Below are 17,534 nucleotides of genomic sequence, written 5' to 3' on the forward strand. Positions count from 1 at the left end.
CTCAGCCAGACACTGGGAAAGCAGAGACAGCGTGTCATCTGGGTTTGGTGGGTTAACACAGTAGAAGCTCGTTAATACATATTGATTTCTAGGAGTCCAACTGCAAATGACTTGCTTATATAATTTATTGAATACACAAAGAAAAAGGACAAAAATAAGGCGCTTTAATTTACTTTGACAGTTGTTGAGTTTTTGTATTTGCACTGAAAATGTTGTCTGGTATAATAGGTTTAAAAAGGAAAAGGGAAAAAAAAAATCTTAACAAGATAGTTCACTCCAGCATGCTGATATTAAACCATTGCTAAAAAATTGCAGAGGCTACCTTTTTCTGTGCAGATTTTCAAATATATAGATTAGCCAAATGCAGATTAGAAATTGTTAATCAAAACTACCTCTGGATAAAAAAAAAGACATGCTATCAGGCAATCCAAAGTCTAGTGTTGTTTTTTTTTAAATAATTTTAATATGAGGCTCAGTGAAAGACATGAGGCAGGAGGCCAGTGAAGTCTGTGAGGAATATGAATCATAAGTAATACATATATTTCATTTAATGGATTGTAACTTGCTAGTTACAGTCCACTTGGGGCTGAAACTTGGCACATATTTTCTAAGCCTAAACTTTAAAAAAAAAAAAAAATGTTTAAATCACTTACACAATGAGGTAGTAAAAAGGAGAGTAGAGAGTTGAGACTTCAGATACTTTTAATGCAGTTCAGCCAAAAAGCTGCTTATTTATAAATTAAAATGTACCAATAGTTTAAACTAGGGTTATTTTCATTAGAAACAGATTACTTAAAAGTATCAACATGTAAAACACATTTTACCTATTTTAAAATAGTCATAATTAGGTGGTGAAACTACTCCATGTTATATATTTACATAATTTTATTTATGTGCTATTCTTAAATCACATCACACCAAAAACCACATGGCAAATGCTCCAATGCTGCTCAACAGGTGACTAAAACCACTCATTTTGTCCGGTTATATTTGTATGTAATTCATTTCTTTTATACATTCTGAGTAGAGGAAATAACTGTTGCACAGTTTGAATATGAACGGTGTCAATTAAACTAGTGGTAACTGCAATGGAATCCAATGAACTGCTCTCCAAAAAGCAAGGATTTGTTTCATTTTTGCTAGACAGCAGCATAGGGTAAACTAGAAATCTTTGCAACCTACAAACGATTAGGAAGCATCCAAGCTAGCCTTTACAGATGTGTTTACTTGTAATTGTTTGGCCATAACTTAACTCTGAGGTTCAAAAAAACCAACCACCATAGTGGCTTAACCCTGGAACCTGATGGCCTGAGGAAGCCCCACCCCAGCAAGAGACTCCTATGGGGCTTGAGAGGGGAGGGGCCAGGCCTCTGTTACCACTCTATCAAGTCCTCTGCTGAGTTGTGTGGGGGCTAAGTTCTCCCTCTAATCTTGTGAGTGTGATGGTCTGGAGCAGAGAGGGACCCCTGCCAGCTGAAATGGATGGTTTTAGGTTCTCGTTAAGCTCAGCTGATGGCTATTGTGGGTGGCCTTTATTGCTATCACGCCAAGCATGGATAAAGGCACTGTGGTTTCTATTTAAGTATGGGCCTAGGACCCCATATTGCCTTAATCTGCCTATAAAAAGTGCCTTGGTGTTTGTAATAAAAAGCTTCTCCTCTGAAGAGAAAACATGTTGCTTGTTTGATTCTGCCTCTGCTGGCTCTTGGTTGTTAAGCTACACACTGTTACTTCCCAAACTTGTTTGACAGAGATTGAACAATCCTTATCTAAACCAAACATTTTGTTTTACATACTTAGCTATTCTCCATTTCTTCTGCAGACTGTCTGTATTATTTTGAAATTGCTGGCCCAGAGCACCTCTACTTTCCCCTCCCTTCCCATGAAAAGATCTTTTAGGGAGAGGGTCTGAGGAAGGGTAGCTACATGAGATGGTCACAAATTAAGAGGGTAAGAGAGAGGGGCATGGCAAATTCCTGAAAACATAGGCTTGGCCTACATTACAGAGGTAGGTTGAGTTAATGCAGCTTATGTCAAACTAACTCTGTAAGCGTCTACACTAAAACGTAGCTACCACTGAAGTAACTCACTCATTCCACCAACTTAATAATTCCACTTCTGCTAGAGGTGTAGCACTTAAATCGACGTAGTCAGGTTGATGCAGTGTCAGTGTGGACCCTGTGTTGCTTACATTGAATGATGTTGCCTTTCAGAAACCATCCCATAATGCCCCACACTGGCAGGTACATCGGTGCAAGTGCTCCTGGTGAAGACACAGTGCATTGCTGACACAACGAGTGTAGTGTGGACATGCAAAACTGATTGAATTACTGTGGTGGCTGTATGTCAACATAACTTAGGTCAACTTAATTTTGTAGTGTAGACTTGACCATATGGAGTGAGCTGCAGTTGCATGCACAAACCTTGAGATCTGTCCGAAAGCCTTGTCTTTCCATACTTCTTCTAGGCAGGTCACTGGGCACAGTGTTGCCCACTCTTTTTGGGTTTCCATAATCGTGCACTTGAGCACTCACAGGGGATTTTAGAGCAATTTCTCCTTTTCCTGTAGCCTTATTTTGCTAATATGATCTTTGGAAAGGTGTGTGCAAGTGAGAATAACTTCAAATCGTATAAAAGACTCCAACCCCCCCAGCTCCCATCTGAGTGCTTATGCTGGAATCTTAGGCCATGCTTACACTAGGAAAATCTGTTGGTAGCATAGGGAAAAATAGTTGTAGGAACAATTTAGTACAGCCATACTCTCCAGCCCGAATTGGTGCCTTTCTTCCCCATTAGGGCTGCGTGGGCACCAGCTAGCCTCTAGTGGTTCTGTATTTAGCAAACTCCTCAGTCTCCCAGCTGAGTGTTTTGTTTCCCATTGCCTCTTCAGTAATGTCTCCCAGGATCTAGTTTGCCTCCCATTCCGCAGCTGCTCAGCTGATGATCTGCTTGTTGATACAGGAAAAAAGACAGCAATCATTGACCGTTCTTCTCTTTCTGCAGTATCCTCAGCCCAGCTCAGTAATGCTCCCCATCCTTCTAGCTGCCTTTCCCCTGAGGAAAACTGCATTCCTGAGGACAGCTACCAGAGCGTGGGCATTACTGAGGGCAGGGGGCAGCATACATGAGGGGAATATAGCCAGGGAAAGGGGGATAATTGTAGTTGAATGAAAGAGAGGACATTGTTTGGGTGAGCAGAAGTTGGTCTCCACATGTGATCCACACCTGGATTACTGAAGAACTGCAGAGCAGGAACTAGTGCATTTCAAGGGCCAGAAGGGGGCTCTCTGCTGGCTAACTACTTAGTTATCAAGGCAACTTCAATTTGTATCACCCTATCAATACATTGTCTTTTGTATGGCAGGTGGGAAGTGCAACTGAGTTGAATAAGAGCATGGTAACCAATTACTCTCAAATGTGGACAAGTCATTAATGGCTGAAATGAAGGTTCGAGTTTTGGTAGCACTCTGAAAATATCTTTTAGCAGTGACCAGGCTTGGAAGTTTAGATGATGTAAACCTCCAAAGTTCCTTCATCTGGTCCTAATGCAAAGGAAATTAAGTGTAGGCATGAGAGTATATTGTGCAGTGGTATGTCAGTCTTTTCATGCGTATGGTGACTGAGTTGGCAGTGATATTAAATGTTATTTCAAATAATCATATGGAAAATGGAAGGGGTGAGATGGGGTGGGAAAGAGAGTTAATGTAGAGTGCTAGGATTACGGTTAGTTATATTGGCTACAATGTGTAGGCTTCTGTAATTCTTCTTTATCAAGCAATTTCTCTTTGCAGTCTGCTCCATGCAATTCACTCTGTGTCAGACTAGCTTTAATCTACAAGCATCTTTATATTTCTGTGCAGTTCTTGAAAGACAAAGTTTGAGACAGCAGTAGAGATCCGAAAGTACTTAGTGTATTTGTCAGCACAAGCAGGGAGGAAAGGGCTTCCATTAGTGATGATCAATTTCCTTTTTTCCTGCTCAGAACTGGCAAAAGAGAACCACCTACAACTGATCTTCAAAAGATGAGCTTTTGTAACTTCCCGCTTTCCCCATGTCTTCTCTTTAGAGAAGACAAGTTGAAAACAAAGATGATTGTCTACCCTACCAAACTGTAAATAATCAGTTTTTGTACTGAGGATACTAAACAAAAACCAATTACATTCTATACAAGACCACTTATTTCCACACCTAGACATCATTCAAACTTACCTTTTATGCTTTCTGAACTAAAAAGTTACTTTTTTCATGAAATCTTAAATATGTAGTGTTAAGATGTTACATAATGCGAGACGATATCGTCTAACTTTAGAACACATGTAAGGTTCCTTTCAATAGGCGTCTCATATTTGTGTCGGATAGTGATTGTTTCCAGCATTGAAGATCAAATGCATTCTTCTTCGGGTGATTGTTCACGTCAGTTACACAGTAGGTGTGCGCGTGCGCTGCGTGCACGGACGTCGACCTTTTTCCCTTAGCGGCTCCTGTTGGGCCAGCAGGGGGGCCCAGCCAGAGTTGCGCCCTGCACTGGTGCATATATACCCCTGCCGACCCGACCCTCCCTCAGTCCCTTCTTACCGTCCGTTGCGTCCCTCCAAGACCTCTCGTTCGAAGGGTCTGGCCTATTCTCGGGCCAAATAGATGCCAGGCTGCACAGCCTTAAAAATTCCCAAGCAACCCTTAAGTCATTGGGGATGCACACCACGGCGATGCAGAGGAAACCCTTCAAGCCCCAACCGTAGTAGCAACAGCAGTACCAGCCTCACCCCAGGCGGGAGCCGTACCGCAGAAGGGGCAGAGACAACAGGCCTAGGCGGAACAACACACCTAGCCAGGGCCAGGGCCAGTGCCAGGCCAAGCCGCAACCCAGTAGCAAGCAGGGGCTTTGAAGGTGCGCTCGAGGACAGCACACCAAACCACTTACTAGATACTTCCCTCTGTTTCCTGAACTACTTGTCCCACTTCTACCATGCATGGTCCCATATAACATTGGACCGTTGGGTCCTACGCACGGTGAAGGTGGGATACACGCTTCACTTCTCCTCGTCCTCCATCCCACCCCTTTTCCCCATCCCTCTTCAGGGACCCCTCTCATGAGCAACTCCTGATGCAGGAGGTTCAGGCCCTTCTCAAGGTGGGGGCTGTGGAGGAAGTCCCTTGGGACCTAAGGGGAAAAGGTTTTACTCCCGGTATTTCCTTATCCCCAAAGTAAAGATGGGTCTTCGACCCATTTTAGACCTGCGCGGACTCAACAAATTCTTAGTCAAGGTCCGCTTCCACGTGGTCTCCCTTGGCTCCATTATCCCGTCCCTGGATCTGGGGGATTGGTACGCTGCCTTCAATATGAAAGACGTATACTTTCATGTCGCCATTCATCCTGCTCACCGGGGGTTCCTGCGGTTCACCATAAACCAGCACCATTACCAGTTTATGGTCCTACCTTTTGACCTGGTGACGGCCCTGCGTGTATTCACAAAATGTATGTCAGTGGTGACAGCCTTTCTTCGAAAAAGGAAAATGCGAGTGTATCCAACTCCTTGTGGGCCGGTCCGAGGAGGAGGTCCATTCCCATGTAACAATGGCACTGGACGTATTCCACAAACTAGGTCTCCTAGTCAATGTGCCCAAGTCCTCCCTAATACCAACGCAAAGGCTGGACTTCATCGGGGCAGTCCTGACTCGGTACAGGCGCAAGTGAGCCTCCCGGAATCCGGGTTCCTGGCCATCCAGTAAGCTGTAGTCTCAATGCAGAGGTTCCTCACAACCACAGACAGATGCTGCCTGCAGTTCCTAGGGCACATGGCGGCATGCAGTCACGTGGTCAAACATGCTCAACTGAAGCTCATAACTTTGCAACTGTGGCTAGCCCAGGCATATTACCCCGGCAGAGACCCTTTGGACCTTGTAGTGATGATCCCGGCCCAGATCTTGGACTCCCTGTGCTGGTGGGTCAATCAGCAGGTAGTTTGCGAAGGGATCCCTTTCTCTGCACCACAGCCCACCCTGAGGCTGGTAACAGACGCATCAGACCTTGGCTGGGGAGCACACTTGGGGGACCTATGGATGCAGAGCTTGTGGTCCAGGGACAAAATGTCGCTCCATGTCAACGTAAAGGCGGTCAGGGCGGTTCGCCTAGCCTGCCAGACCTTTCACGCTACTTTAGAAGAGCACAGCGTGACAGTTTTGACAGACAGCACCACCGCCATGTTTTACATAAACAAGCAGGTTGGAGCCTATTCCTCTCCTCTCTGCCACGAGGCACTTTTCCTGTAGGACATTTGTATAGCCCGCTCAGTGCACCTTGTAGCGTCATACCTTCTGAGGGAGAGAAACTAGCTGGCGGACCGCCTCAGCAGGTGGTATCAAATGCACGAATGGACGATGATATCGAATGTCCTGCAATCAATCTTCCGGAAATGGGGATTTCCCCAAATGGATCTCATTGCCACCAAAGACAACAGCCAATGCCCTCAGTTTTGTTTTTTCCAAAACTACACAGCCCGGGCTCGGTGTCAGATGCCTTCACAATTCCATGGGGCGGGAGTCTGAAATATGCCTTCCCACCACTCCCACTCATTCACTGAGTCCTCCTCAAGGTCCGCAGGGACAGAGCGGTGATGATTCTCATCACACCAGCTTGGCCATGCCAGCATTGATTTATGACCTTGCTGGAACTGTCAGTGACCTCCCCAATTGCCCTACCCCTGCACCGAGATCTCATCACAGGACAGGACACCTGTCACAGCAGGACAGCGGACACATGCTCCACCCAAACCTGGAATCTCTGCATCTCATGGCATGGAATTTCTGTGGTTGAATGCTGTGGAGAGTCAGTGTTCCCTTCAGGTGCGACAAATTCTTCTCAGTAGTAGGAAGCCTTCCACTAGAGAGACATACCTCGCCAAGTGGAAGAGTTTCGCCTGCTGGTGTGAACCAAAGCTCATACAGCCTCTTTAGGCCTCTGTCCCAGTCATACTGAAATACCTGCTGCACCTCAAACATCAAGGACTCGCTCCCTCCTCGATTAGAGTACACCTGGCTGCCATTTCGGTGTTCCACCCGGGGGAGTCTGGGTGTTCTATGTTTTCTAACCCCATGGTAGCCCAGTTCCTCAAGGGGCTGGAGAGGGTGTTTCCCTATTAGCGCCCACCGATGTCTCCATGGAACCTTAACCTGGTCCTGACTAAGCTCATAGGACCCCCTTTCGAGCCTCTAGCCTCTTGCTCTTTTGGTGGCCATTACGTCTGCAAGGAGGATGTCAGAACTGAGGACCCTCACTTCGGAACCCCTGTATAAAGATAAGTTGCAGTTTAGGCCACACCTTAAATTCCTCCCTAAGGTAGTTTCGCAATTTCACATGGGACAGGACATTTGTTTGCCAGTATTCTTTCCCAAACCACACACGGACCTGAGTCTCTGCAGCCTGCGTACTCTAGATGTCCGTAGGGCCCTGAATTTCTACCTGGAGCAAACTAGAACTATCCGCAGGTCAACACAGTTGTTCGTCACCTTCACAGAGAGAATGAAAGGTTTCCCTGTGTCGGCACAGTGGATATCATCGTGGATCATGGATTGCATCTGCGCATGTTACGAGCTCGCCGAGGTGCCAGCCCTGATGATCACCGTTCACTCGACTAGGGCTCAAGCGTCCTCGATGGCTTTCCTGGTGCAGGTTCCACTCCAGGAGATCTGTAGAGCAGCCACCTGGTCGTTGGTGCACACATTCACAGCCTACTGTGCGGTCCGTCAACAGGCCAGAGAGGACGTGGCGGTCAGCAGAGCTGTGCTTCAATCAATTGTTCCATGACTCCTACCCTCCTCCTGTGGTAAGCTTGTGAGTCACCTAATGTGTAATAGATGTGAACAATCACTCGAAGAAGAAAAACTGGTTACCTACCCTTTTGTAATTGTTGTTCTTCGAGATGTGTTGTTCACGTCCATTACACTTCCCACCTTCCTTCTTCTCTGTCAGAGTCACTGGCAAGAAGGAATTGAGGGAGGGTCGGTTCGTCAGGAGTATATATGCACCAGCACAGGGCGCCGCTCTGGCAGGGCCCCCCTGCCCGCCTGACGGGAGCCGCTAAGAGGAAAAGTTTCCGACGTCCGTGCACTCAGTGCACACACACCTAATGTGTAATAGACGTGAACAACACATCTCAAAGAAAACAGTTACGAAAAGTTAGGTACCCGGTTTTTCTTGATGCAGCTGCACAGAATTAATCAGATGTACATAAGGAGTGTATTTGGCCCATTTAACAAGATTTTTTTTCTACCAGAAAATAACATTTTTTTTAAAAATAGGCACAAAATGTGAATCATGTATAATGTTAATATGTCCCCTGGCAGGTTTGTTAATGAAAAGAACTTCCTTCTTCTTAAGATATGTGGGTTTGTCCGTGCCTGGTTTTCATTTCTCATCTTGCCTCTGTCTTTCCAGCAACTCCCATGTTTCAGACTTAGCCTCATCATTTATTTCATCAGGTTTTACTAATGCAATTTACATAAGGGGTTTCTTGAGAGAAAAGGGTGAATTTGTGCAGAATAGTTACAGTCCCTTGTGAAACTTAAACTGGGATTTAGGCGTTTTCAAAGTCCTAATGTCCTCATCAGTGTAAATCAGTCTCCACTTTCCGGCATGTTTTCTTTTCTTCTCTCATCCAGTCTAGAGATTTTTGCCAAAACTGTACAACACCAGCTGCTTGAGCTGTGCTCTTTATCCCAGACACCCTTTGTTCTCCAGCTGTTTTTGAGTGCTAAAAGATGAATCTGCATTTATAAGGTGCATTAAGGAGAATAAAAGACAGAAATAATTTAAAAAGAAAAACATTGGCTAACAGTTACAGTAATGTAGGGGAAATTAATGGGTGTTGTCTCAAATGTTGGACAGTTAAAAGTTGAAAGTATTTTCATGTTCTTAAAATTATATTTTCCATGGTGATGGCTAGTGTTTCCAGATGAGATGGGTAGAGGGAGTAGAATTTCGTTCCTGCTGTTATTGACCACAGAGGAAAAGAGACCACACTCAAACTTTCACCTACAGACATTGTGCAGAGCTGAGAACGTGGTGTCAGCATTGGCATGTTGTAACCTGGTGATATGTCTTCACTGCAGTGAAACACCTGCAGCTGGCCTAAGTCAGCTGATTTGGGCTCTTGGGAATCGGCCTGCAGGGCTATAAAGTTGCAGTGTAGACTTTCAGACTTGGGCTGGAGCCCCAACTCTGGGACCCCCCGCAGGGGCTGGGAGGGGGGTCCCCAGAGCCCAGGCAGGTGTCTACCCTGAAATTTTATATCCTCATAGTTCAAGCCCCATGAGCCAACACAGGCCAGCGACAGGTGTTTTATTGCAGTATAGCCATACCCTTAGAGTCTAATGAACAGGCTGTGTTGTGGGCGTGAGTGTTGTTGAACACAATAACTCCTCACTTAATGTTGTAGTTATGTTCCTGAAAAATGCGACTTTAAGTGAAACAATGTTAAGCGAATCCAATTTCCCCATAAGAATGAATGTAAATGGAGAGGTTACGTTCCAGGGACATTTTTTTTTTGGCCATACAGTACAATACTGTAGTTGGGAGGTGCCCCTGCCTTACCCCACACAGGCACAGCCCACTGGCACTGCAGACAATGAGGCAGGCAAGGAGGCTGAAGGTGCCATAGACTAGGAGAAGCATGTTGTGCAGCAGGAGCGGCAGCTTCCCCTACTGTGAAAGCACCCGGGGTAGGGGGCTCAACTTTCAGCCCACCCACTCCACTCCTTCCCCCAAACCCCCACCCTTAACCCACCTCTTCTCCCCCACCTCCTTCCCCTTTACTCCACACGCCACGTCCTCACTCCTCCCCCTCCCTCCCCTGCCTCCTGCCCATGGCAATCAGCTGGCTTGCATCATTCAGGAGGGAGGAGCGAGGACATGGCGCACAGGCTCCCCTCACCCCCCTCCACCTCCCCCCCCGAACGCTGCAAGCCAGCTGCTTGCTGCGGGCAGGAGGTAGGGGGAGCAGGGGGAAGGCGCTGATCCCCGGGGTCTGCTGGCAGGTGGGAGGCGCTGGGGGCCATAGGGGAGCTGATGGGGGCTGCCAGCTATGGACAAAGCAAGCAGCCAAGCGATATTATAGCGAAGCATTGCGCAACTTAAAATGGAGCATGTTTTGTAATTGAGCGGGAATGTAAGATTGAAACAACATTAAGAGAGAGGACGTTAAGTGGGGAGTTACTGTAGTTGAGATGAAGGGGACAGCTAACCAATACTATTGTTTGTTGGTTCCCACATAGGTAATCCATATTATATCTGTTTGTTACACTCTTCTGTCCTAAGACTCTCACCAGCTGAAATATTTAGGGAAAATGAAATCTATTGTTAGCTCACTTCCATTTAATTAAGGGAGAGAGAAGAAGGAATATCTGTATGAAACAGAAAGCTATAGATATTCAGATTGGTTATCTTGACAAGATGCATGGTTTCCAAAAGTGGTGAAACTTGTAGATGACCTATGCTTAGGGTAGTGGGGAAGAGGGAATGTGCTTTTCATGAGAATAAGTTTGGAACCTTGTATTTGACGCCTTATGAAGTCAGACTCTGTGGACTTTTTCTCAGACCCCTTCAGGCATACACATGTTTTCAGTTGTTTCAGACTTTAGTTTGAAGAGGGCTATAACATAAATCAGTGCCAGAAACCAAGGGAAGGCTCTTGACTTTTTCCCCTTTGGCATGACTTTAGGTGGACTAAAAGCTAATATAATGCAAAGGAAGAGAGGGGAGGGTAGGAAGATATTTTTAATGAGTGAGAAGGTAGTATGTTTGCACCTCATAACTTGAGAGCTGTGACAGTCTTGAAAGATGAACTAGAAGCTGTGTGATTAATTTCTAGCCAAAACCCAGGGGGATGGGGGAGGGGTTGCAGGCTGCTGTACTTCCCTTAATTATGAGAAACATAAGGTTTTTCTTTCCTTCTCAAGAAAAATCACTCCACATGCACACGCAACCAGGATTAGTTAACAAGATTGGCAGGCAGTGGTCATGGGAAAGCTCTGCAGTTCAGCAGGCTGTCTGTCAGGAGGTGTGTCCTGTGGATGTGGCAGAGATTGGGAAGGAAGAATGGAATTAGTCTGTCTGTGGTGTCATGAGTTGCTTGGCAAAGACTTTTCAAATTCTTACTTGGTAACAGAGTATTATCCTGGAGAAGAAAATTTCTATCTGCCTTTCAGCCCAAGAAATTTGATTAAAACTCATTATTAAGTAATAATCCAGATGTGTATTTAGGCCTGTGTCTAAAGTACACAGGATTTACTGGTATCAGGATAAAAAGGAAATTTTAGTTGTAGCAAAATTAGGTAGGCAAGATTTAAAGATTATAAAATGTTTGTGTCATAACCTCTGCAGTTACATTTTCTAGGATAAGAACTATAAGGGAATAGCTGTCTTTATTAATCTGAGTATAAACTGCAAGAAACATTTCCCCCATGGTACTGCACAATTAGCCCCATGAAATACGGGGATTTTGTGTCTAAAATGTTTTATGTTTTCTACTATTGGAAGTTGCATATCAGATCAGATGAAACATTAATCTGTTCTGTTCTAGTAGATTGTGTTGTAACAGTGGTACTCATCATACACCAGGAGAAAAAATAGTCCAACTAGAACACTGCTGCTGTAATATTACTATTAGAAATTAAAATCAAGTTAAAGGTTCTTAAGGAAGCTGGAGTGCAACTAGGGAACTTCAGTATGTTTATCTACGTGCTTTCAGTTAATCTCAAACAAGGTGAAGCAGTAGAGCATAGTTAATCTGGATCAAAATAATTTTAATTAAGTGCTTAGAAAAAAACTAGTGAGGCATGCTGGGTTTTGCCAGCACCAGTTCACATGCATATTTGTATGAATGTGAAGTCTTTTTGTTGTTGTTGGGTAGGGTTAGGAAGGAGAGAGTTAAAAATCTTGACATGCAGCTATTTTGGGGTCCGTATCACAAAGAATCCTAAAATAGTGGTGTGCAAGGATCCCTGTGCTTAAGATATGTGAAAAGTTCATGGTAAAATTTTGACCCACATATTCAGAGACTGGATTTGAGGTGTCTGATGGCTGGAGAACCTGGAGGGAAGTGGGGAGCAATTGCAGAAAAGTGTTGAACTTCCTTTTCTCAGCCAGTTTGTCTTCCTCCTGCTCCTAGTTGCAATTCCTCTTCACTTCCACCGAGTCACAGGGCCTCATATTTAATAGTGGTGTCTTTGGCTTCGTGCCCCCCCAACCACCACACACCTGTACACTGTGTCCTGGGTAACTGCTGCCTCGGACCCTTGGGGTGAGGAGGAGGGTGATGAGAGGACTGGCTGATGAATACCCCACCACCACCAGCAATCATCTCCTGCTTTTGCAGAGGTTACCTATTAGAAGGGTTGTCTAAGGTGAACCAAGAAAGGTCTTCACTTCTCTAAGACACTCCACATTGCAGTGGGAAGGTAAAATCCCTTCCTCTCTTGCTTTAGCTGTCTCTGCACTAAGCCCAGGACCATATAATGCACAGAAGACCTTCTGTGATGGCTAACATACCTTTATGGGCTTTAGTTGTGTGTCTAGTTACTGTGGTAAGACTTGCAGGGCTCCACCTGACCCTGGTTTCAGTGGGAGAAAAGAGTAGGTTTCCCTTGCTGTCTTGTGTGGAGTGATGAGTCTGCTTTTTGTCTTCAGTTTTCTCAAGGTACCCTTGGGAGAAAGCTGCACCCAAATGCAAGCTATCATTCACAGCTCTTGGAATCATTCCGCACAGTGAATCTGAGGTGAAGGAGAGATGCGGGTTTGCAGTAAATCTTCAAAACTGACAAAGTTTCTTTAAAGCTAATAAATTTTAATATGGTGCCATTAAAAAAAACAACAACCCAGAAAACAGCCATATTGTAAATTTCAAAGACAAAAATATATCTTGTCAGAAATCCTAAATAAGCAGTGGTGTGTGTTTAAAAAACTGCAGTGCAGCACCCATCCATCCCTTGTTTTCTCTCTTTCCACAGTTGTCAGGTGGCTGCGAGTTGACTGTGGTCATCCATGACTTCACAGCATGCAACAGCAATGAGCTGACAATCCGCCGTGGTCAGACAGTGGAGGTTCTAGAGAGGCCACATGACAAGCCTGACTGGTGTCTAGTACGAACCACAGATCGATCCCCTGCTGCAGAAGGGCTAGTTCCTTGTGGGTCACTCTGCATTGCCCACTCTAGAAGCAGCATGGAGATGGAGGGTATCTTTAATCACAAAGGTAAGTAAGAATGCGTTTTATGTTCCAGTTGTTGGCCTCATTGCAGCACTTCATATTTTTTCAGTAAAAAATGCTGTGTAAGATAAGATTTTTTTTTAAGGGTTTCATTCAGTGCCTTCAAATTTTTATCTATTCTTGGATCAGACTTATTAGATGTAGAAGTCTGTGGGTAAAACTTTTATTCCAAGACTTCTGAGAACCCAGACTAAAGCTGCTCAGCATCTTGCATGTGAAGTGGAGAACCAATGGGATATTTGGAAACCATTAAGACAAGTTATGTCCTATTAAAATAAACCGAGTTGGATGTTTTCCTGGAGCAAGCCTTGACACTGTGCTAAACTGTGCCTCCGAAATTTAGAAATAAAAAATTTAAAAGGAGAACAGGGTCTTGCCCTGCTTGGAGAGAAAATTTAAGTTCAGCCGCTTAAAAAAAACTAAGGTGAAAATTTTTGCCACTCACAATACCAGTTAGCTATGTAGAATGCTAAGTTTTTCTTTCTCTGCATTTTAAAAATTGTACTATGAGACTTGGAAGATTAGGCTTATTTCTTTGTCTAGTTGTTCAGCTTTATAAGTAGCCTATAAGGAGCCTAATCATTAGACTTCAGCCGCAGCTATTTTGGGTCCTGTTTAAAATTTTTTGTGCATAGTTCTTTGAAAAAAACTTTATATGTAAGAGCTGGATCTGGTTTTCCAAATGAAGATACCCTTTTTAGAAAATCCAGAGCAGTATGGGAGGCTGCCTGTAGCTTTTTATTAATTTTATTGGGGCTCAGGAAAAGCAAGTTTTTTCAGTGTGAATGAGATATATCACCCTCTAGAAAAGAGAGGGGATTCTCTTTATTTGATGTATTCGTGGATGAGTGGATGTGGTGTTTAATGTTCCAGTCCCCACAGGATTCTATTATATGTAATATCAGTTTAGGAATGAATAGCTATCTCTCTTGACTTTTTGATTGAGGGCAATTGATTTTGTTCCCCAATTAGGCTGATATATAAAGTCTGTGCTCAGAAGCAAATAAGATTATTGGAAAAGGCGGTTTGCCCTTTAAAAGAAGCCTCTTGAGCCTCTTCATTTAGAATAGAGAATGAAATGTAAGTTATGAGTCAAAGTGCCTCTTCACAGATGCAGTAAATAGCTAGATAACTTCTACATTGATCAGATTGTATTATGAGCAGTAGAACTGTTGAGAAATCAATTGGTGGAAAAAAATTGTCTATAATGGTACACTATGCTGTTGGAAAGCACTTTATTTTTCCCACTTCATCGATTTTCCATCCAGCTCCTTGTTCTTCTCTTCTCTTTTCTTTTCTCTTCCTGGTTTGTTCCGCTTGTGCAACAATATGGTTGGCTATAACAGGGAAGCCTTATGTGTTACTTGGGTGTGCAGAATGCCCAGCAGAAATTTTGTGTATGCAGAGAAAGCTGAAGATTTTGTCTCTAGATTGATGCTTCAACTTTTTTGTCCTGTGGTGTTCTGGGTAAGGAAGCCTAGCAGCCATTTGGATGATTAATTGATAAATATTTTTTGGTTTCACTAAGGCGTTTCTTCCTTTGACTGGGAGTATGAAATCATAATAACATTGTGTCACTGTTCACAAAGGGAGTCTTTGAAGCAGGAAAATTCTTATTAGAAAGGGCAAGCTGGATTGGACAAAAGGAAAATTAAAGCATGTGATATGGGGAATATTGAACCAGTTATAACCAGATTCATGTGGGATTGTGTGAGAGAAACAAAACTACATTTGCGTGTAATAAGTTTTGCATTTGATTTTTCCTTCGTTAAGTGTAGTACACCTCTACCTTGATATAACGCTTTCCTTGGGAGCCAAAAAATCTTACGGCGTTGTAGGTGAAACCGTGTTATATTGAACTTGCTTTGACCCACAAGAGTGTGCAGCCCCGCTCCCCCGCCTGGAGCGCTGCTTTACATCCAAATTTGTGTTATAGCAGGTGGCGTCATATCGAGGTAGCGGTGTACTTTGAATGTGTCTTGATTTAATTTATCCCCTCCCCAATCTGTGATGCCAGTTAGCTAATACTTAAGCTTGTATACAGCTTCTGTTCTTTCTGTTTATACTCCGTACTCCTTGCATTTATAGACATTTATGATGTTGAGCAGATTATTTCTCTCACACACACTCATTTACTCACTCACACTCATACTCACACTCTCTTTTGTTGCTCCTGTGTGACCCTGTTGTAATTTTTAATTTCTCCACAACTTCCAGCCCTTTGTCAAGGTCACCATCTTTATGTTTACCAGAGGGATTTTGTGACCTGCCCCATTGGAAGCTAGTTTAACATCCTCCCTACAAGTTTGATGAGGCTGCCCTGGAGAATTGGATTCTATCCCTGGCTTTTGCCACAGAGTTCCCATGTGATGCTGGGCAACTCACTTAAACCAAAATTTTCACAAGTGGTCAGCTGCTCATTAGTTGTGTTCTTACTTTTCTGGATGCCTGATGTGAGAGCCTAGATTCTTATTTGCAGAAGTGTTGACAAGTCACAGCTGCAACTGAAGTCAATGGGGGCTGTGATTTGAACATATGAAGTGCTTTAAGGTGATAAATACTCTGAAAAATCAGGTCCTAGGTGTTTCAAATTGTGCACCCGAAATTAGGGACTACTTCAACCTTATTATCTCTGTGCCTCAGTTCCCCATCTGAAAAATGAGGATAATACCAGCTCCAATCCTCAAAGGACTGTTGTGAAGCACACAGATTCTGTAGTAATGAGCAGCATAGAAAAGCCCTTGATGATGCTGATTTTTTCTTCAGAGAAAGGTTTAAATAGTTGGCAATGAATAAGTTATCAGGCCACACACCGAACAAGGATACAACAAGATACTGAATAGTTGCTCATTCTGTAATCATCATCCATCCTCTGCACTGAATGAGGCAGGAGTCATGTGGGGGAAAAAAAATAGTATGGATCATAGATCGTATCATAATGCATATGCACCAGGGGGTTGACTTTAATTCTGGTATTTCCTGACACATGAATGCTCCACTTTGAATCCATACTATTCTTTAAATGTAGTTTTTTCCCACGTGTCATATAATAAAGCTTTTGTGTTATTTGAGTGAATCAACAGATGTTTTTGGTTTTGGGTTTCATGTTTTTATTTATTTCGGTAGCCAACATACCTGAGTTGAGATTTTTTTCAAATGAATCAGCTTCATTTTCTTTTTCCCCCCAATTAGATCTTTGTAGATACAGGTGGTAATCCTCCTCGGTTCCACAGTCACTTTCTTTCTCTTCAAAACCACCATGCAGACTAAAGTGTGAAACAACTTCATTTTGAATATTTTTCTGAAATCCATGAAGACAGATTGTTAAAGCTTTGATTCCTGCAGTCAGGAAGCAGTGAAAAATCATCTCAACAGTTTCCTACTTTACATAATAGTTGGAAAATTATAAGATGTCCAAAAGCTAAAATGTGCTTCAGAGGTTTGACATAGCAAGCCTCTTCTCTTCTAATATAAGTAGCCAATTCCTGTGTTGCATTTATTTATTTATTCATTCTTTCATTCTCAAGGGGATTTCACCACCATCAAATGTAAAAAAATCATGTTAGTTGTGGTTTAATTCTCAATTAACTATCTAAAATCTGGATTTCTGTGGTAACTAGAGAGCCAAAGGGGTTTCATTTCAGGAAATCCTAGTGCTTGCAGCCAATCTAAACACCCATGGTGGTCAATCTACATTCAATAAAACACAGAACAGTGTCAAATTTTATCCAGGCTATATTAGAAAACGCTAGATGACCAAAACTTTGGTTTGGGAGTATATCTGCACTGAGGCACAGCTGTTGCCTTTATTTTTTTTAATAAATAAAGCATATTCATAGTTTAGAATATGAAAATATCTGTAAAGCTGGGTAGGAAATGGAACTTACAAGAAAACTCTTGTTTTTAGGTAACATTTTTATTAAATGTGAAAACGGAACACATTGTAAGTGAAGGAGATTTAATCCATATAGGGGATGTTCATTCAAATGTTCTCTGTCAGAGATACCCAGAACATAGCATGATGCCCAGTCTTGGCAGAGTAAAGCTGTTTTTATAAGTTATTTATGCATTTCTATCTGTTTGACATGTTATTTACAAGTAACACAACACAAAAAACAATACTCAGATCCCTCTGATGTATATAAATCTATTAGGGGAAAAAGACAAATAAATGGACAAGACTGGAAAAGAGGTAGTGGAATGATTGAGTAATAGTTGGCTCACAATTATAAAGGGGAAACTGCCAGTTTAAAAATCAGATGACTCTCTGAAA

At 43.2% G+C, this 17,534-nt stretch overlaps 1 protein-coding gene across 1 annotated transcript in view; it reads left to right on the plus strand.

Moving 5' to 3' along the window:
• The window catches only part of TRIO (trio Rho guanine nucleotide exchange factor), a 458,240-nt gene that overhangs the window by 339,870 nt on the left and 100,836 nt on the right, over nt 1-17,534 (plus strand). Inside the window, 1 exon segment of the mRNA XM_030551719.1 lies at nt 13,003-13,246. Coding sequence (XP_030407579.1) covers nt 13,003-13,246 — 244 coding nt within the window.

Source organism: Gopherus evgoodei, chromosome 2 (assembly GCF_007399415.2).
Source record: "Gopherus evgoodei ecotype Sinaloan lineage chromosome 2, rGopEvg1_v1.p, whole genome shotgun sequence".
NCBI classification, from domain to species: Eukaryota; Metazoa; Chordata; order Testudines; family Testudinidae; genus Gopherus; species Gopherus evgoodei.